The following is a 21,429-nucleotide window of genomic DNA, read 5'->3' on the forward strand; positions in this document are numbered from 1 at the left end:
CGTATTTTTACACTCCTGTAAAAATAGCTGTGGGAGCCAATCTGCTGTTTATTTTAACTACTTGATGTTTGTGAGAGGGTTGTTTTTTCTGGAGGACAATTAAGAGTAGAAGAGGAAATTATCTCTTCTATATGGATATTTAAGGTAGCTTTAAATTTCTTGCAGTGATGCTCAGGTTCTGAATGAGAATTTTGTTGTAGTGACTGGTTTTCAATGAACTGCAGGTTGCAAAGGACATGTCAGCAGGTGAAAGGAACTTTTGGGCACCCAGTTTGATAACCTAGCAGCTGCTACATCTCCCAGAGATGAAATGTGGTATGTCTGTCCTCTGAATCCTCTCCCAAAACTGGAAAAAGAAAGAAAGAATTTGGATGAGACATGGAAAACTGGGGTTACTAATACATTTCTCATGGGATAAATTCAGACATCACTGTATGAAGAGTGTTCCAGAGAAACGTGTTCAGGAATTGCTATAAGAGTGCTGTGGTTGAAAAATATGGAGTACTCTCTTAGTCAGCTTAATCAGCCTTCTTTACAAACTCATAGTTGTAATTTTAACTTTTTTCTGCTGCCTAACCTCTGATAAAAGTTAACTTTTTTTTTTTCCTTAGAAAACATACTGAATGAAAAGAAAAATGCTAAAAAAAAATTAAATCTGCCAGGACTCTTATCTGGTTTTCATCCCTTTTCAAACCTCTGTTGGTGTACTCTGAGGTGTCTCTGAGGACCATCTGCCCCTCTGTGCAGTTTAACCAGCAGTTACATGAGTGGCAGCACTGGCCGTGTGTGGGCAGCTGCTGCAGGTAAGGAGCAGATCATTCTGCCTCTTGGTTTGTGTTAACTCTGCTGAAAGATTTTCTGTCAACTTGGACCAGCTTGTTGAGTCACTACCAACTGAATTATACTTATGAAACCTATGTGGAATAATTCTTGGAGAATCACCAAGGAGAAATATTTCCAGGTTAATTCCCTCTCCAGCCAGAAGTTTCTGATCTCTTCTCTGTCACTGTCCATCCTCTGTGAGGGATATTCCTGCAGAGCTCGAAGCTGGTTTTCAGCTGCATCCAGAAATGCTGGACGTTCAACAAAACAAGTGCAAATCCTGGTGTAGTGCCAGGGAAGGGCAGTGTGTGACAGTGACCCAGGCTGTGTTGTGTGTTTCTAAACGGAGGAATTTGTTAATGCAGGAGTGGACAGCGGTTAAAAATGCCCTCGAGGAGCTGAGTCACTCACAAGCTGCTGCCACAAGGAAAGGTCAAGGTGGTATCACAGGCCACAAAAATAATGGAATCATAAATTGATTTCACATCTCTGAAAGAAGGAATTTCTCTCCTTTTATCCAACTGATGAGGTACGTGGATGTTTGTGTTACATGAAATACAAGTCAAGGTTAGATTTCTAGTGTTCTTCTCAATGTTGCACCGTATCAGTAAGGAAGCATAAAACCAAATAGCAATAATTAGCTCCTGTTGTATTAAGAAGAAAAATTCCAGTGTGAAAGCCTCAGTGACATTCTGTCATTATCAACTCCCTGGTTCCTTCGGTTGCTTTTCCAGGTTTATGTTGCCATTTGGAGGAGGTGTTGGATACCAGTAATCACATGTTTAATTGCACTTCACTGCCATGCTCATCTCCCAGCAGATGGTACCATTGTGAAATGCAATTTATTCCCAGATGCACAAACTGGCAATCCAGAGTTTCTGTAAATTGTAGAACTTCCAGACTCCTGGAAAAAAAAGGCAGGGTTAATTTCTTTCATGTACTCTGTAAATATTCAAATCCATGGAGGAAAATTAATTTTTAATTCTTCTCTGGGGAGGTATAAAGAGACACTTTAAAAAAAAAAGACTAATGATGCAAGTGTCCCACATTCAAGACAGAACAGCGTGCCCTGAAAATATATGTAGAAAGAACTTGTTTCATTCACAGTTCACCAGGGGTTTGTCCAGACTTGTGTAAACAGCAATGTTTGTCATAGTTCTATTATCTATGAGTATACTGAAACAGGAATTTAGAATTGAGCAAAACAGCTCAAACAGCTCAAAATTGAGCAAAACAGCTGCAAGAAATCAAAATAATTTAATGATTATCTGTGTCAGGAATTGGAGGATTAGAAATCAGAGCTGCTTTTTAGTTACTGGAAAACTTGTGTTGACTTCAGTATAGATGGACCCAGACCTCTGAATTTTTCTAAATTTTAAAATAAAATTTAGAAAAAACCCCAAACATTTGTAGATACACCTCTGTAGCAATTAACTATTTTTGAAATCAGTGAACTTACACAAGAAATCATGTATAAAGGATGAGATTTCTGACCCCAGAAAAGTTTTTATCGGTGAGATAGAAATTCTTTTCTGAAGAAAGTGAAACTGCCCTCAGGAACAGGCATTTGAGAGCAGGAGGCAGAGTTGAGAGGCCCCAGAATTGGCTGGACTCGGTGTGTGCTGTGTGAGGAAGTGAGATGTCAGTGCTGAGCACCAGCACCGCGGCTGCTCTTTGCTGTCACGCCAGCCCGGAGAGCACATGGAAACAAACAGCTGGAATGGGCTGGGAACTCCGAGCTCCCTTTCCTGTCATAAGGGATTGCCTGAAAACACTCTATTTGCAGAGGGAAAAATTTGAAAATCTTATTCAGCATTTTTCCCTTAGTTAGCAAAATAGGCTTTGCCTCTGTTTCAGCGGAGCTCTGTTCAGATGCCAGAGCTGAGGGCTCTTAGGAAATGTCAGATGTAAGCAAGCAGCAGGGGATCCAGCCAGCAGAAACAGAGAATTCCCAGAGGAGGTTTTTAATGTTTAAGGGCCCAATTCATTGGCAGTAGATGAAATGTGGTGATTCCCATGGGTTTCAAAGGGCATTCGGTCAGATTATAATGATTTATTCTGTCTGCTTCAGGAGGTGTGTTGCATTTTGGAGGTCAATCCTACTTTTCCCATAAATAGAGATTGAATAGAGTTCTTTATATGATGTATATTAGAATAAATTTGATCTTATGTAACTCAGAAATACATATCTGGAGAGATTACAATAAGCTGGCTGTCAGGAAAACCTGCAGCTGTATTACTGGCACAGGTGCTTTGAAGTTTAAATTCTTTAGGTCAATGTGATTTCCAGTTTAACCAGGGAAGATGGTCTCAAGCCGTTCTTTTGTGTTTGCATTGTTTTTTCCCCAAGTTTCATGTTCTTTTGGCTTGAATTCCTGCAGCTGAATTTACTTCTTGGATTTTGGTCAACACCAGCGGGATTTTCCTCTCCACGACAATGTCGAGGCTGGGCAGGAATGTGACAGTGTAATCAGCCTGTAAGATCTTCTGGAATGTACTTCTCTTGGGAATGACATCTCCCAACACCCTCAGGTTTTGGCACCATTAAACCTTACTCCTGAGCTAGTTCATCCTCAAAGCTGGCCTTCCACCCAAGTCTGAAACTAGCCTGGCTTGGACTTGTCTCACACTCACTCTCTCCTTCCCTTGCTGGGCTCGGAGAAACCTTTGTCCCTCGTGGGAAAGACTGGTGTGGTTTTGCTGAGCTTTTTATGTTGTGCTAAATTCTTTTCTGGGGAAAGGGGGGAAGGGGAAAATCTCCTTCCTTCCTATTTTTTTGTTACCAATAGCAAAAGTTGATCTACCTTTGTTCTCCACCTGCCATGTGTCCTCCTGCCCTTTTCCTTTACCTGTCCCTGGAGACCATTGTTGGCCACCGGCCAAACCCCCAATCCTTTGTTGGTGGTGTGTTTCCAACAGCTTGGACTAAGCAGAACAAACACTGTTGGTAGTTAACGGCTTAGTCTTTAGTCATTAATTGCTGTGGCTATTGTGCCATTCTGTAAAACAGCCAGAGAGGTGCTTGTTCATGACCGATGCATTGTTAAACAGATGAGTGTTTTCCTTCTGTTTCCCTTTGCAAAATGCCATTCTTATATGTGTGATACAAGCATTGAAGTACACTTATAGCTTTAAAATATTGATTTTTTGGGGGGAAAAATACAGTTTTCATTGACCCCCAGGAGAAAAAAAAAAGGATTTCATATAAGTGAAGCTCATGAGAACTGTCTGTCTGTTTTATAGACTTCTGTGAACGTATTTAGTGTTGTTTTACACAGTGTTTTAACAAGCTTGAAATTAAAGGAAAGCATTGACTCTGTCTACAAAGGAGAGAAAGAGATTAAGAGCTGAACACTGAATTTTCAAGAATTACTAAATCACTGCTTGGGGAGTTCTGGGACACACAACTCAAGAAGCACTTTTTGAAGGGTATGATTTCAACTCACTTTGTCAAGCTGAGTCAGTATTCAGGATGGGAATGGCTTAAGTCTGACTTAAAAGTGAGCTGTTATAGTGAGAAAGGAATATCCTGAGCAACAGAGAAGTGTGCTGTATTTCAGATTGTGCACGTGCTGCTGCAGATTTTTGCTGAGAATTGAAACTCCAGCCGGTTCTTTTTCTTGTGGGGTGTAAGGTTTATGCTTTTGCAGGCTTTGCACTGTCCTAACTGCATAAAATAAAATCTGGTGCAGATCCATGTTTCTGATATCTGATGGTGATATGAGAGATCTCCCTGTCCATATTCTGGTCTCACACAACAGTAGGTCTGGTTTCTGAGATAATTCGAATTTATTGTCCACCCCACAGCCACAGCAAAGATGGGACACCTAGAAATGGATGTAAAAGGGAAAAATGGGTAATTATGTACAGCTATTCACTATGTGAGGATGAAGGGAAATATTTGCTCAAGAATCTGCTGAGTTCAAATAGCAAAGGTGATTCGTGTTCCTAAATGGTTAATCGTGACTTAAAAATACCCATATTGACAGGAACTGCAGGATAAATGTCATTGGAACTTCTTGTTTTTTTAATACACCTTAAGAAATTAAACAAAGCAAATGCATTTGGTGGCGCCCTCAGGAAAAGTCCAGTCACTTCCTGACCAGTAATCTGCCTGGGAGCAGCAGATAGATTCTCATTGTTTGCCGTTTCCAGTTTCCAGTAATGGGAACGATTACTTGATCCAGCCAGTTTCTGTGGAAGATCTGGGATAACTTACAAATTTTCATGGCAAATTTTTATCGGTTTCCATAAAGAGCCAACGGAAAAAAAAGACCATAACGTGGTTTTGGTACCTGGAGGCATCACCTCTGATAATGAATATTGTTTGATTTTGGGGTTAAGTGTCTGTTCTTCAGGAACGAGATGTATCTTGCTCTTCTGGTGATTTTCTTGCAGTGTAAGTTTGATAACTAAGTCTCTGGGTGGGTACCTGTGGTTTTGGTTTGTCTGGGGGTGGGTGGTTTAGGGGAGGCTTTTTAAGTTTCACATTGCTGTCTCTCAATCTGCAAGCTTTGAAAATAACATTTCTTTTTTTTTTCCCCAGTTTCAGAACTCTACACTCAGGATAAAGGTAGGGAATTATAATTTTGGTGGGTGTTTTTTCACATGCGAATTTAAAATAACTCATTTAACTGATTTCTCGGTTGCTGGTGTGCATTTGTAACAGAGTTTATTTGGATTTGCTGTACGATATCTCAGTATGAAATTCGACCATATGAAAAGAAAAGGTATTGCTTGGTGCTGTTTCTTGATACAGTGTTTAAATGAGAGATGTGCTGCTCATATCTTAATAAATGTTTCGGTGAAATCCTTCCTAGAGTAATTTGCTTTCCAGAGGCATAAAAAAGGTGGGAGAGAAAATTAGCATTTTGTTTTAGTATTTAAAAAAGCCTCTCATGCCCACAAACAAGGAGGGAGGATAAAATTATAGCATATGAATTAAGGGCATTTCCTCCTGCTCGTGCAAAGGAATTGGTCAATTGAGCAGAGTTCAGAACTCCTGTTCTAAAGGAACTTTTTACCTTTTCGTCCTGTGACTCCCAGCACGTACACTCCTCATGCTTCCTTTTTTCCATCACCAGGGACAAAGGTTTGCTTCTTGTTGTCATGTGGTTTATTCACATGCAAAAAAAATTGCAATTTTTGCACTGGTTTTATGCCCAAAACTCTCTCCAGCAAGAACACATTATAAATATCTGGTAAATGTACAGGGCAAGGGGCTTCTTTAGATGCAGGGAAGTTTTCCTTCTGATAGCAAATTTCTAATACAAATCCTGACCAAAATGGGCATAACCTAAAACAGTGTAAGTTCTAAAGGAAGGGAAAATCAATGAACTAATAGATCTTTCTCTATACTTTTTCCTCCATCTGTGTGAATAAAAATATTAAGTATACCAGGATTCTAACAGTTACCACCTTTAAGCTACAAATTATTTATCATTGCTGTGGTTATAAACACAGAATATATTTCTAAACACATATACATGTATATATAAGTACTATTATGAACTTTGTTTCTAAATGTGTTTATTGTTTTTGTGTATGAATTATATAAATTACTTTGTATTTAAATTACAATATTCCTATCAAATAAAATGTAAATTTTGTAATTACTTCTTGGGATTAAAGTATAGCAACTTGAGATAACAGTATTATGTTGGACTAACTGAAAATAAATACGATTTTTTTTTCTCTATCCAGTTTTTACTTTCAACACAGTTGAAATCAAGGTTGAGCCATCTGTCAAAGTGAGGAATGGAGCTCCCATGTCAATTATCTGCCACGCTGATATCAGCAAAAGTGCTGATTTCCAGCTGAAGTATAATTTTACGATTTTTAAGGACCACAAGCTCGTGTTTATGACTGTGTCAGACACAGGAGATGCACAGTATGAAGTACCTGTGGCCAAATCTTCAGACACAGGAGACTATCAGTGTACTGTGAAAGCAGATAAAAAGACAAGATCGAGTGACCCCGTCCACGTTTGGGTAACAGGTGAGTGCTCTTTCAAACATGGCAAAAAAACCCCAGCCTTCCAGGGGAAGTAATAATAGTCAGTGCTCAGTAGGATATCTTGCAAAGTGATTTTTATCCATTGGCTCACAGTACTTCACCAGAGTTTAGTACCAAACCCTCATGCTCAGGCACGGAAATGAACTTGTGATCCCAGGGCGACATCAGTGGCAGTCAGGAACAGTCTGTGCCCTCTGTGCCACCTTCCCCGCTGTCCTGAGCCTCTGTTCCCTAGACTAGAGGAAGTATTAGTTGTGAAAGCTTGTGCCTGTTCCCATAAACGTGATGGAGGGTGGGTAGATTCCTGGAAATGCTGGAAATAAGGTACGGAGATGCTCAGCCTGTGACAGCCACTGCCAAAGGAGTGTCAGCTCTGGGCTGCTTTTGCAGACAGTGTTGTGTCAGTCTTATTCTTTCATTTCTGATGAGAACAAGGGCTACCTCCATCCATACTCTTCCTAGCCTTGTGTTCTTGACTGCAAGTGACATTTTTCCCCTTGGAAAAGCAATTTGGAAAGAATTTGTTCAGCGTTAAGTAGGTACCAGGTGGTCTTCAAAAGCTTGGTTCTTGCAAAGTATTTGCATCTGTTAATTAGCATAAATCATTACCACAGTCATCAGGGATGGTGTTTCTTTCAGGATTATGCAATGTTCTATTTCTTTTCTTGCTTTCTGGTGTAAGGAATGACCAAGCCAACCCTGACTGCTGACAAAAGAGATGTTTTGGAGGGTGAAGTTGTGAAGTTACGTTGTGAGCTGCCTGAAGAAGACCCTCCTTTACAATTCTGTTTCCGAAAGATAAAGACGAATTCAACGCCTAGAGAAACATGTGTACCTGAATCTTACACAAATTTTTCTGTACTGGAGGTTTCTGTTGAAGAAGGAGATAATATTTTACAATTTGATTGTTTTGGTAGGAGAAATGTAAAACTTGAATGGGAAGACTCAGCACACAGCAACAAAACCCTCGTTACAGTCAGGGGTGAGTTGCTTGGCTTTTCTTTTGACATTTGTTTGCTTGCTACAGTTAAAATTGGGCCATGTATTTATAGTTACATATGTTTATCTGCATGTTGATATGTATTCTCTTGCAGAACCATTTATAAAGCCCACTCTGACCACCGTGCCCTCAAGTAATAATGTTACAGAAGGAGACCAAATACAATTTGAATGCTCAACTGTAGTAGTTGAAATGCGTGACATTGAAATCATCCTCCAGAAAAACAAATCAATACTGAACAGTGTACAAGATAAGAAACTTCTGAGATACTCCACAGTAGCTACTCTAGAGGACAGTGGTGAATACCTGTGTAAGGTGGAGCAAGGGGGAGCATCTAAAACCACCAAACTGAATGTTGTCGTGTCAGGTAAAACCTCTGTTCATCTTAGATTTTACTCCGCGTATTGATATTTAAATTTAAATTTGGTAGAACTCAAGATCCAAGTGTAACCTCCAGATCTAAGTGTAAATTTTCTCTAAGTTAAAAGGCTATTTGGATTTTAGTTTCTGATTTTTTCCTACCAATACTCCCCAACTAAAATAATGTCCTCAAATAATACATGAAAAGTGGTTTCAAGTGGTTGCTGAGTTTCTGTTTTCCCTGAAAATATAATAATATTAAAATAACATGGTTTTTTCGTTCCCAGATTATAAACTTTCAGTATGTCCTTCATTCTGTATATGTTGAGATAAGCAGTCCTGTTCTTTCAGGCTCAATTGGAATGAATTAGTTCTCTTTTTATCTTGCAGAGTTATTTCCCAAGCCAACACTGGTTGCTTCTATGACTAAGCTGGATAAGAATAAAGAATTAATTTTGAATTGCAGCATTAATGGTTTTCAGACAGCTAACTTCTCTATCATACGGAAAAACGCCAATGGAGACATCCCACTGAAAAATTCTCAAACCTTAAAAATGAGAGTTAATGTGAATGATACTGGATCTTATACCTGTAAAGCTGAAGTAAAAGGAATAGTCAAGGAGAGCAAACCTGTAAGGATAAATGTTTATGGTGAGTTGATACAGAGGCTTAGAACCCAATGAGATGGGGGGGGAATCTAAACCAGAAGCTTACAAATAAGCACATCTATTTACAGAATCGGCCTCTAGTCAATGAACTAGGGTGTCTCTTAGTTCTTGCAATATTAATTTCTGTGAGATGTGCTTGTCATCTTCAGCTGTAGAGGATTTGGTGTGTCATGATCTAATCAAGTCAGACTTTTCCAGGGCTGGCCCTGGGAGAAGGGAGTTGGCATGGCTTCCTGCTGCTCCCTTGGTTCTGCTGGGTGCCAGATAAATTTATTCATTACCATTTGCAGGAGCCAGAACTGTTGTGCAAATCTTTCACTCATCCATTTGACCTGAAACTCTGACAGTGTCTGCCTTGGATCCCTCTCCCTGACTCTGCAGGCAGAAATCAGGAGAACCAGAGGTCATCTGGTTAGCTCTGCTCCAGAAAAGCTGATTATTAGCATTCTAGTTCCCTTCCCTCTCATGGAACAATCTCAGGTGGTTCTCCAGTCTGTGAAGGGGATTAACTGGGTTGTGACTCCCTGTGGAACAGAGGGCCCTAATTAGGTGCTGCACGATCCATCTCAGGTCATGCATGCAATGTGACACTTAGTCCTTGGGTCAGAATTAGTTCTGGAGTTTGGATGATCCACAGCTGTGTCACTCAGCCTTTGTTTTCCTTCACATTCCCCCTGCATGCTATTTGATTCAAAGGCACATGTTCTACTACCTACATTATTGATTTGGTCAAGTCCCCCCATTTCTATTCTATCGACGAGGAAGAGCTTCCCAAACTAGCGTGTCCAAACTAGATAAATATCGTGCATTTAAATACTTTCTATAAAATAATATCGTGTCTTTTGGCCTTATGCAGTGCAATTTTCAGCAGTTTTTTTCTTTTATTCCCCTTTTAGCTCCAGTCTCCAAGCCAACTCTTTCCGTTGCCGGCGGTTTGCCGGAGGTGGTGCTGGGGAAGCCTCTGCAGTTGATCTGCCACTCAGTGATGGGGACACCACCGAAAACCTTCAGGTTCTACAAAGGAGATGATGTTGAGAAAATAGTCATTAATGACACATATGCTACGTTTTTGGATGAAAATATTAGACTAAATGACCAAAGAGGATACAGATGTGATGCCAGAAATAATCACTCCAGTGGTGTGAAAACCAGCGATATCCTGAACGTCACAGTAATAGGTAAGTCTGTTCAATTCTTCTTCTTGTCTGGTGTCATATTTAGAAGTTTGAAACTTTAGCAGCAAATGATGGACTAAGCAAAATGGATGTGAAATGTTTACAGATTTTTGCTCACTTGAATTAAAATGGTTGCTGGTCACAGCACAGTAGTTCAGGACCAGAGCAGGTCTATACTTGACCTTTCAAAAAGAAGAGGTAATTTCTCTCTACCAAGGAGTTTTCAGTTTTGTGTCCTGGCTTGAACTCAAATTGTGTTGGTGTTAAAAAGATAAACTTGTGGTTAATAGGCTGGTTTCCCTCTGAGTTTTGGCATTGAGTTGTATATGATTTGAACAGATACATCCAGAATTGTTGGGCTTATTCTGAGTCAGTTGGATTATTGCACAGTGAAGGATGTGCTCCCTGTTCACTGAGCTCCCAAAAAGGGCTTTTAATACAGTACTTGCACTTACCCAGACTCACCTTAAGTTCATCAGTTCCACCATTAACTAACTCTAGAGAGAAGCTGAGTGATAAAAGCTCTAAAGAGGTTTATCCAGGGAGATTTAAAGTCAAGATGGTTTGAAATAACAAGGTACAAATATACAAACACAAAACATAATTTTAATCCATTAACAAGTGGGTATTTCTCTGCTGGAACTAGTGTATCCCACAGCTGTTAGAGCTGTGGTTCAGGATTTATTGTGGCACTGTTTGGAAGTTCTGAATAGTCATGTTTTAGAGCCTGGTGAGCCAATCTTCCACAGTCTACCACTGCTGAGGTGGTGGCTTTGAATTCTCTGTATTCTGTCCTTTCTGTCTGAAGAAGCACTTAAGTTTTCCAGAACAATCCTCTCTGTCATAGGCTCAGTCACAGGAACCCATCCATGTCTTATATCTAAATCTGCTCCCTAATACAAAAAGAACTTTCATAATCAGCATCTTTTCATATCAGATCTGGTTTTCTCCTTCTGCTTCTGTACCAGTGTTGCCTTAATGATTCCTTCTTTACATCTGCCTTGTGTTATCCATGACACTGCCCCAAACACATTTACAATATTTTCAGAGAAATGTTCTGCAGGGATTTTAGCAAAGCAGATGCTTCATATGCCAAACGTTTTGCAAAGCTGCTGACATTCTACAAGCCTTGAATCACAGAGAATATGTGTCCATTTTTCCCCCATGTAGTTACAAGGGCTGATGCTCATCTGCTCCTACACTAGTTCTGTATATGCTAAAATACTTAATTCTTAAACTAGCAAACCTAAAAACTGTATTTTGTGTATGCATATTCTAACAATTTGTGCAAATGCAAACTAACTTCCCTCACTGTGTTTGCCATATTCTGTAACCATTGGAATTTGGGACTGGCTTATGCCCTTGGAGGACTCGATCCATTACCTGCTGATACTGACTGTTGTATATTAAAGGGTACAAGAATACAGTTACCACACAGCATAAAATAGCACAGCTCTAGATAACTATGAAAGCATAAACTGGACCATCATTATTTACACTATGGAACAACTGAGTGTGTTATTTCTGGAAATGAAATAATTCGTAGGCTGAGGCTGGAGTGGCATCCAAAGGATTTTAAGGAAAGTGGCTGACTGACCTCTGTGGAATGGATATAATTTCCTCCTGTGTCTGCTTTGTTTCTTTGTCATGCCCTCTCTATTTCTGGGTGTATAAAAATATTTACTAGAGGATGATGTCTTTCAGAGAGTGTTTGGGAAGATTAATACTGTGCATTCAGTCTCTGTTTAACTAAGCATTAAATCAAGCATTTCTACAGCACAATATTTTAGCATCAAAGTTATTCCAAATAGTGCTAATATTTGCTTTCTTTCTGCCTTCCTCTGTAGTGCCAGTCAGGGATGCCAGCTTGGGCAGTGTTCCATATGGAGAAGTGGAAGATGGCAGTGAGATTGCTTTTCTCTGCTCTGTGAAAGAAGGGTCTTTGCCAATCCTGTTCAGGTTTTTTAAAAAAACTGATAATGAGGTTCTTCTGTTTGAAAAAATTGAACATAGAGACAGAGCCATGTGGCACAAGGAAACAATGAAGAGGCAGGACACGGGGACATATTATTGCGTGGCCTCGAACCGAGCCAACGTGGATGTGAGGAGCCAGCCCATAACCATCAGTGGTGAGTCATTGAACTGCCCACCAGGTCCTCATGATAGGTGAGGTCATCTCATTTGGGATGTTCCTAAGTGTAACTCCCTTATTTGCTTTTGTTCCACCATTGTCAGATGTTGAACAGAGAGGTCCCTTTATAAACAGAGATTGTCCAACTTACAGAGAAAAGTTTAGGGGATGCTCAAAAGCCAAAGGAGCCAGATGCAAATTGAAACCAACCCATTGTTGTGCTAAGGTTTTGGTCACAAAGGAGAGGCTCACTAGTGAACTTTGCATGCAAGTCCCCTCAGAGTTCTTCCCTGGGGTGTAAGAAGGCTGATTTGTAGTAAAATGAAAGGTCAGGAACTGCAGAATTTGGTAATGTTGGCCTATCACAGTAAATACTCTCTTAAACATGTTTTTCTTATTTCCAGTCATCTTGGCAGCTTGGAAGAAAGGAGTCGTTGCTGCATTGGTCCTGATAACCATTGCAGGAGCGGGAGCACTTGCCTTATGGTGGTTTTTGCGTAAGAAGAAAAAGGGTAAGGAATGGTTCCCTTCTCTTTGTTTGGCGACAAATGTTTTCCAGTTAAACCTGCATTTGTGTCAGAAGCAAAGGGTTGTGGGGGTGAGGCTTCAGAGATGACTGAACACAATTAAAAAAACCCTAAAAATCTGCTTAGAAATGCCAGGTGACCCAAACTAAGCTGCAAATGTGCTGAGGCTTTCCAAGTACATTGGGCAGATGCAGTCCTAGGTCTGGAATCCAGCCCTGTGCAATGAAGAGGCAGACAGGGCCTGAGGAGGCTTTTGATCCCTCATAGAGCTATAACAATTTGATTTGGAGTCCCAGCTCAGGTGTAATTGAGGTGCCTCTCTAGTCCTCATGAAATAAATTTAGATTATTAGGTTGTGGGGTTGTTTCTTTTTCCTTCCCACACTGTAATATGATTTTGTTTAGGGATTTCACTTTTAAGGTATTTTTTCAGATCCTGTTCTTTCAGAATACAAGTAAATCTGGTTTATCCTGTGATATGCAGTATATTGCAAATTATTTGGGAAAATTTGAAGCATCTGGATGTCCAAACTGCTTAAATTGGCCAAGGTAAAATCTGGGGTTTAGGATCTTAGGTTATCTGAAGGAGACATTTAAGGGACCTCAGAGATAAACAGGACATAATGTGTGAGGTAGTTAATTTTGTGATCGCCAGGAGAAATTATTCACACATGAGTAAATAATTGCTATATTTTTGTTTTGATCTTTACTTTCAAATTCTTTACTTGTGCAATCTACTAATAGATGCTTTTTTTTTTTCCTCTGTCAAGCTAAAGGACCATCCATGGAGATGTCTGGGTAAGATGTCTTACTGTCTTGGTTTCGGCTGGGATAATTTTCTTCTTAGTAGCTGGTACAGTGCTGAGTTTTGGATTTACTGTGAGAATAATGTTGATAACACTGATGTTTTAGTTGCTAGTGCTTACTTTAACCCAAGGACGTTTCAGTTTCCCATGCTCTGCCCATGAGCAGGTGCACAAGCAGCCAGGAGGGAGCATGGCCAGGACTGTTGACCCAAACTGGCCAAAGGGACATTCCACACCATAGAGCATCATGGCCAGTGTAGACACTGGGGGGAATTGTCTGGGAGACACTGATCAGTGCTGGAGGGTGGGCTGGGCATCGGGCACAGGGTGGTCAGCAATTGTAGTGGGCATCACTTGTTTCTCTTGCGTTTTATTCCTCTCTCTCTTCCTTTATTATTATTGTGGATATTGTTGTTGTTATTATTATATTTTACTTTATTTCAATCATTAAACTGTTCTTATCTCAACCCATGGGTTTTACCTTTTTCCAGTCCTCTTCCCCATCCCACTGGGGGCGGGATGGGTTGGGGCAGAGTGAGTGAGGTGTTGTGTGGTGCTCAGTTGCCAGCTGGGGTTAAACCATGACAGTCCTTTTTGAAGTCCAGAGTGGGACCCAGAGTTAAAACGAGATCTGACCAGTGCACGTTGAAACAAATTTGTTACAAGCATTCATCAGAGTTTAATAGCCAGTTACCATGATGTTGATTTATTTGCTCTTAGAGTTGTTGTGCTTGTTCTCGGAGCTGTATCCGAACACCTCACTTGCACTTTCAGGGAACACTGTACTCCCTGTTGTGTTTCTTGCCATTGGGGCCTGGGCTGAGCTTATTGTTTTGTTCTGCTTTGTAACACTGATTTATGATACGATGGAATCGCTGGTCATCACTCACCTGATCGTGTCCTCAGCGCCACCGTCACCTGTGTGCTGGGGAGACACCTATTGGGAATTATCCATAATTACACTTTTCCCTTTCTCCTCGGAGAGCCAGTCTGTGGACACAGCTTCCCACAGCTTCCCTTTCTTCTCCAGGCTAATTACAAAAGCATTTGAGAATTGTGAAGATTTTGAATCGACTTGGGGTGTTGGAACCAGTGTGGTCCTATTGGTAGGAACCAGCATGTGGTTCAGGTCTGTTTAGGGTTGAGCAATTATTTGCAGCTACTCCAACCCTTGTGACAGACACTGGGGCTGCTCCAACTCCCACAACAATCACAGTGGCCATGACAGACACTGTGGCTACTCGATCCCTGGCTACTCAAAGCCTGTGAGTACTCACCCACTGATGGGTGATGCAGCTGAATCAGAGGACCAACCCCTGTGTGTGCCAGTTGCCCCTATTCCCAAGGAGAAATGGGCAGGAAAGAGAGCTTGTTTAATAAAGGAGGACGAAGCGGGGCCATAACAGGAACAGGAGGAAGAGACAGAACAAGAAGCAACCCCTCAATCCATATCTCTGAGTGAGCTGTGGGATATGCAGAAAGATTTCAACCATCATCCAGGTGAGCACATTATTCCCTGGCTGCTCTGATGCTGGGATAATGGGACTAGTGGTGTGGAATTAGAAGGTAGGGAAGCCAAGCAGCTGGGATCATTTTCTAGGGAAAGGTGCATTGACAAGGTGATTGGAAGAGCAACACAAGTCCTCAGCCTCTGGAGGCAACTCTTGTCAAGTGTGAAGGAAAGGTATCCCTTCAAGGAAGATGTTCTGTGTCACCCAGGCAAGTGGACCATGATGGAGAGAGGTACCCAGTACCTGAGGGAATTACAGATAATTTATTGTGACCCAAACAACACAGGGTTACTCAGAGATCCCGGTGAAGTCTGATGTGCACAAACCATGTGTCAGAAACTTGTCCAGAGTGCACCATTGTCATACACCAACTCACTGGCAGTGATGGCCTGGAGAGACAAAGAGGCACCACTGGTGGATGAAGTGCCTTCACCAACCCAGCAGCACAGAGAAAATCTCTCTTCCTCCCTTGTCTCTGCTGTGGAGAAGCTGGTTGAGCAACTCAAAGCGGGTAGATTCTAATCCCACATGTACAGGCCAGTATCTCAGCTATTAACAGTAAGTGTCCTTTTGCTCCAGAGAGAGAATGCAGAGGGTTCACACCACAGGGGACTCTGTGGTTTTACCTGTGAGGACCCCAGAGAGGACGTGAGGAAGCAGGATGGAAATTCTACCTGGACCCTAGAGAGTACATGGATTGCAAGGGAAAATCACAAATGGGGGTTCTTCCAGGGAAGTTGCTGTTCTGGTCTGCAATGGGCAGTTCCTCAGAGTGGAAGGGCTGATCTTACTCCTGACTCTATGGAAGGGAATTCTAACCTGTTTTTACAAGAAGCAAATGGATAATCCTATGACCAGGACTAGAGGGGCTCTGCCTCCACCAGGTGGAGAAGAGGGACAGCCTTGTTTGCTGGAGCACGTGGATCAGATGCCTGGAACATCAGCCCCCCAGGAGTATAAGGCTCTAGCAGGTACTGGTGCACAGTGTGCCCTGATGCCATGAGGCTGTCCAGGGGCAGAACCCAGTTGTATTTCTGGAGAGGGATCCCAACAGACTGTACTGGGGGCTGAAATCAGCCTGACTGGGAACGTGTGGCAGAAAGCTCCCATTTGAGTAGCCCAGAGGCTCCAGGGGCTTTAACTGTCTCGGGAGAGGGGATTTCAAGGAGCCAAAGGAGTAGTGGTGGGCTTTCAGTACAGCAGCCTTGGAGACAGAGGAAATGAAGTACCTCCCCTGTCCCGTGTCTCAGAGGACCCTCCTGTTGTGGGGCTGCTGAAGGTTGAAGGACAGCAGGTGCTGAGCCCTGTGACAACGACGCACCGGGGCGGTGCTGTCGCTGCTCGGGGACTGGCTGGGCATCACTTGTTTTTCTTGGGTTTTATTCCTCTCTCTCTATCCTTTTCATTCTATTATTATTATTAACTTTATTTCAGTTAGTTATTAAATTGTTCTTATCTCAGCCCATGGGTTTTACCTTTTTCCAGTCCTCCTCCCCATCCCACAGGCAGGGGAGCGGAGTGAGCGAGCAGCCGTGTGATACTGAGCTGCCATCTGGGATTAAACCACGACCTGTTATAATAATGATGAAGTATTTCTGTTTAAAGGCCTTCCTCCATATGAGTGTAGTTCATTATGGCACACACCTGCAGACAATAGATGGTTCTGCCTCATGTACCACCTGCTTACACAACAACAGGATGAGGAAATACTCTAAAAATAGAAAAAAAGGCCAGCTAAGTGAAATAGGAGAATGTCAGGCCTGTGTTTGAATGCATTTAGACATGGAATGGATTGAAAATACAGAGGTTTAAAGAAGAATAATGCAATAGGGAACATTTTTTGCCTTAAATTTGGTTGGTGCTTCTCTTAAAGACAAAGGCAAAATTTTCAATAGCTTCAGTAGTTAAAAATACATGGCAGTCAGCATAGACAGTGACTGATCTTTGCACAGAATCATGTTATTGACTGATTTGGGATAATTACATCAACTTTTATTGGTTTGTTTTTCAGTTCAGCCTTGGCTGCAAACTTGACAAGTGAAAAACTGGCAAGACAGCCCAATGATGGAGACTATTATTCAGGTAGGACATTTTGCTGTAAGACTGCTAATAAATTGGGTAAATTAAACATTTTTTGAAAGTTTTGGACTTGCATAGTTGTTGTTTGGATAAGGCCCAATTTTTAGGGGAATACAGAGGGATACCAATAACATTCTCCAAAGTATCTTCTGTCATTTTGTCTTTGTACAGTTTTTATGAGCACGTCTCACACAAAGATTGGTTTATAACTCTGCTCAGACACTTCTCCCAGGCAATCAGTTGACAGTATTACAGATGGAGAAATCATGGTAAAAGAAAATTACTTTCTGGGTTTGACACAGCTGCAAGAAAATTATTGCAGAGAGGAAAATTGGAGTTGTGGCACATGGTCCTGTGATGTGGCCACAGGACAGAGGTGTTAACTTGCCATGACTGGGCACATTTCATTCCAGGATCTCAAAATTCCCACTTTACCAAAATAGGTGGAGATGTTGTTTAGAGTATTGGACATAAACAAAATTACCCCTTGGGTGCTTTTTAGCTGATTATTTAAAAAGCCACATTCTTCCCACCTGTGTTATTTGAATGTCTTAGGTGTGAAACCAAAAGTGCAATGTCTCATATAAAAATACTGATAATGACAATAGGAATTGCAGCTGTGTGACTCATTTATTTAATTGGCCTCAATAAACATTTTGTCAGCTCAACTTTGGCTTTAATATTTTAGGATCAGGTTACATTGAAGATAGTGAAAATCACATGAAATCAACAGATGAGAGTAAAGGTAATTTCATACTTAAACAATAGATTTTTAAACTATTTTATAACTGAAAGTCATGATGTTTTCTAATGGTAGCAACAAGGATTGGATATGTCCAGCCCTTTCCTTTTTCTCTTTGATAGTGGGGAAGATTTTCCTTTGCTGAGCTCAGTTCTTTTTCTTATGCACAAAATGACACTGATAGGACCCACTTGCCAACCTGCATTATGAAGTGTAATTAGTTGTGCTGGATTGGTATAAAAATACAACTTAGACTCAAAATTGTAAGTTCTGTATAACAAATATTTAGATATTTTCTACAGATTTCTGCTTCTTTTACTTCTCTGTCCTTTCTTCATTTTGGTTGACCTTGAAATTCTTAAGCGTTAAATCTAAAAATAAACTGTGAAATCTGAATAAAATAATCTGCCAAGTCAGTTCTGCAGGATGCCAGTCTGGATGACTGTCGTGGTTTCTTCCAACTTTTACAGAAATCTGGTGGAAAACCATCTCCACCCTAAGAAAAAAACAGAGTAGAAGGCAGCAGCTGTTTCTTGTGTCTGTTGTGTCCAGGTAGTCAGGACTTGTCAGGCAGCAGCCTTAGTAGATCCAGCTTTCTGTGGGCATTGTGGCAGAGAAGCATCTTGAGGAGGAAGATTAGTTGCATTCCAGATGTTCTATGGAGTGCTTGGAAGAAAATGTAGGAGGAAAAAAGAAAAGCAGAAATTTGGAGAATGAGAGGTGATAAGGGAGGCCAGGAAAGACTTAAAGATGAGTTTAAATGTAAGGAAAGAATGGGAAGTGTCCTGCCATAGCCACAGAAAACAAGGAGAAAGTAAGAGCAGGGAGAGAAATAAAGAGGAGCTGGAGGAGGAATATGGGAGAATCTGAGATAATTCCTTGCTCCATTTGTGTTGTGATACTTTTGAAGGTGTTACATTGAAAGTAAGAGTTTTAGGCACAATTTGCATGTCCCCCAGTTTCAGAAATCTGCCTTTAGCTCGTCTACTGCCCTTTGGATTGGGATGACCCTTAGGAATGGGTTGGCCTTGAAACTCTTAGCAGAGTAACTCACATCTGTAAGTAGGGCCTGATCCTGCACCTACCAAAGTCAGTGAGGACTTGTCCATTAATTCCAGTGGCAGCAGGATCAGGCCCACAGCTCAAACAAAGCGTGCAGTCCTACAAAGAAACATCTTCTTGATATTTTTGGGGCAGGACCTGACCTTGAGAGTGCTGAGGTGGAGTACACTGAAGTTGAAGTATCAACGCTTGATCCTCACAGAGGTAATAAACTGTCCAAACCTCTTCGGTTTATGTTTGGGAGCAGCTCTGGGAATGTTGCTCCTCCCTGGCACTGGTCTGATATTGGCACCTGGGAGTGTCAGAGCAGGTTGTGCTTTGTGTGTGACAGTTTCCTGCCAGTGGCTCCTTAACCCAGCTGGTGATGCCAACCATGCTGCTGTTCCTGCAGCCCTCCTGCCCCTGGGATCCTCCCATTCCCACCCACAGGAGGTCTGTGTGGAGCTGTGGCTCTGAGCAGAAGGCAGCCTGCTGTGAATATCCCTGTTATAGAGCCCAGGTTCACTGAGAGCCACGTGAGGTTAGCCCCAGATAATGGAGAGAACAGAGAGCAGTGGAATTTCCTCCTTTATAAAGGAACTGGTTGAAGGGTCAAAGCTGTGATTCACTTGTGATAGAGAAGGAAGAGAGTCCAGCACAGATTTAGTCTCTCAGTCTGGAGAGGCCTGGAGACCATCCTGAATTTTGTGTCCCCTTAAACAGAGAAATGAGGATATTAATGCCCAAATAACTTGATCCTCCTCCCTGCAGTTCTGTGGTTACAGTAACCACACCTCAGGTACATGTCTCTGCAACCTTGAAGGAGAAATATCCAAGTTAATTTATTCCCAACACCCAAATGCACACTGCAATCATTCTGTGTCATCTGGAGAACTCTGATACCGTCATGGCCTTGTGTTGAAAGCTGTTAAACCTCCAAGTTCCAAGTAGCTGGGAGGGAATAAGCCCCACCAGACAGGTTTATGCTCTGCTCCAGCTTCTTTGCTTCAGCTGAACGAGAAGCAGACTGAGGAAGAAACAGATGAATTTCCTTTTTCCTGGTAGGAAGGACTAGTCACTGATTTCAGGGACCAAATACATGTTTGTTTAGTTGGTAAAACAGATGTTTGGGCAAAAGTGCTCACCCTTCAAGCTGTCCCCGAACAGCCAGTCCTCCTCTCCTTTCTCTCACTTCCTGACATCATTCATCACAGAGTTTTCCTTGTGTCCTAAGCATGCTATTTATCCACCTCTGCTAAATTCTGCTCTGAAGAACCATAGTTGTTGGACTCTTTTTCAGAATAGGCCTAATAATTAGTTGTTCCAGCTGTGTTAGAATGTGCACTACACAATACAGTGGTGTAGAATGAGAAGATACGATGGTGCATGATTATTTAAATTAAAAGCCCTGTTAAATGCAAGATCAGCATCTCTAAGAGTAGACTTTTGCTCCCGTTATTTATATATAACACTATTCCTGTATATCAGACTGAGTAATAAGATAGTATCTGTGCTCTGTAGACTGAACACTATTAAACCATAAAATAATATTTAATATACCGTGTAAATGAGATCAGATTATTTTAACAGAACACTGATTGATTCTGTAAGACTGAACCGTGCTTCAGGTATACAGAGATGTGATAATAGTTCCCTAATCGATTTGCTTTGTTGCCCCAGGGCACAGTTAAATGCTTCCCAAATGAATGCTTTGGTTATGTAAATGGACTGCAAGTATTTAATGTGTTAGTCTTTGAGAGCATCTCGAGGATGCTGCTTGAATAGAAGGAGCTGTATGAAGCCATGTTAATCCTTTCAGCTCTGCACTGCCTATCACAATGAAAACAGGATGAGATTTATTCTTGGGAAAAGAGAAACAAAGCCAAGTTTCTTAATATTCCCTTGTAATAATCGTGTACACCCACAGAGAGAATTTGGCCACGGGACTGCCACTGATATTTCTGCTACATTGGTGTTATTGTAAAGTTTTGTTTCAAAGCATAATATTCTTTCATGTCTGTCTGTGGGTATGACCAACCCTTCCTAGGGAACAGACCTTTAAGATTATCCCCTTGCTCCAAACCTCTGTTACACCCCTTTTGGTTCCTCCTATTTTCTGAATGAAGACAAAGCAAATCACACCTTTTCTCTGGGCACACATATCTCATCCAGCAGCTGCACAGAGCATCTGACCCCTTCAGCCTTTTGAGGAACTCCAGATTTCTTTGATCTCTCAGGACTAACCTCAAATTAATTTATCTTCCCAATCATTTGTTCCTCCTGCCACTGTTGTCCATGTCAGTACTAATGTTCATCTCAGGAGCAGGAGAATCATATTTTGTGTATTGTGAAAGACTACTGCAATTGATGCTGCAGTATCTAAATTGTAACTCCAGCCTTTATATCACTTTTGGGAAGCAGGAACAGTTGAATGTCACCTCAAAACAAGTTTAAATTATTGTAGAAGGATGTATATCTTGTCTTTGTCAGTAGAGAATTGCTTACATTTGAAACCACTGGTTTCACCCTGGTTTTCCAGTCATGTCTGCACTA

At 41.4% G+C, this 21,429-nt stretch overlaps 1 protein-coding gene across 8 annotated transcripts in view; it reads left to right on the forward strand.

Moving 5' to 3' along the window:
- Positions 1 to 4,925: 4,925 nt before the first annotated feature.
- The window catches only part of PECAM1 (platelet and endothelial cell adhesion molecule 1), a 32,177-nt gene continuing 15,673 nt past the window's right edge, over positions 4,926 to 21,429 (forward strand). The window contains exons 1-13 of one of the 8 annotated variants that reach the window (XM_017811941.1): positions 4,926 to 5,221; positions 5,369 to 5,395; positions 6,526 to 6,819; positions 7,520 to 7,819; positions 7,932 to 8,204; positions 8,588 to 8,848; positions 9,762 to 10,043; positions 11,888 to 12,169; positions 12,576 to 12,683; positions 13,468 to 13,495; positions 17,026 to 17,096; positions 17,782 to 17,838; positions 19,033 to 19,101. In XM_017811941.1, the coding sequence (XP_017667430.1) occupies positions 5,188 to 5,221; positions 5,369 to 5,395; positions 6,526 to 6,819; positions 7,520 to 7,819; positions 7,932 to 8,204; positions 8,588 to 8,848; positions 9,762 to 10,043; positions 11,888 to 12,169; positions 12,576 to 12,683; positions 13,468 to 13,495; positions 17,026 to 17,096; positions 17,782 to 17,838; positions 19,033 to 19,101 (2,086 nt within the window). In that variant the 5' untranslated portion in view covers positions 4,926 to 5,187. The remainder of the gene's footprint in view (positions 5,222 to 5,368; positions 5,396 to 6,525; positions 6,820 to 7,519; positions 7,820 to 7,931; positions 8,205 to 8,587; positions 8,849 to 9,761; positions 10,044 to 11,887; positions 12,170 to 12,575; positions 12,684 to 13,467; positions 13,496 to 17,025; positions 17,097 to 17,781; positions 17,839 to 19,032; positions 19,102 to 21,429) is intronic. The other 7 variants (XM_017811943.1, XM_017811944.1, XM_017811945.1 and 4 more) reach the window with 7 other exon arrangements.

Source organism: Lepidothrix coronata, unplaced genomic scaffold (assembly GCF_001604755.1).
Source record: "Lepidothrix coronata isolate B3197 unplaced genomic scaffold, Lepidothrix_coronata-1.0 Scaffold34, whole genome shotgun sequence".
Classification (NCBI taxonomy): Eukaryota; Metazoa; Chordata; class Aves; order Passeriformes; family Pipridae; genus Lepidothrix; species Lepidothrix coronata.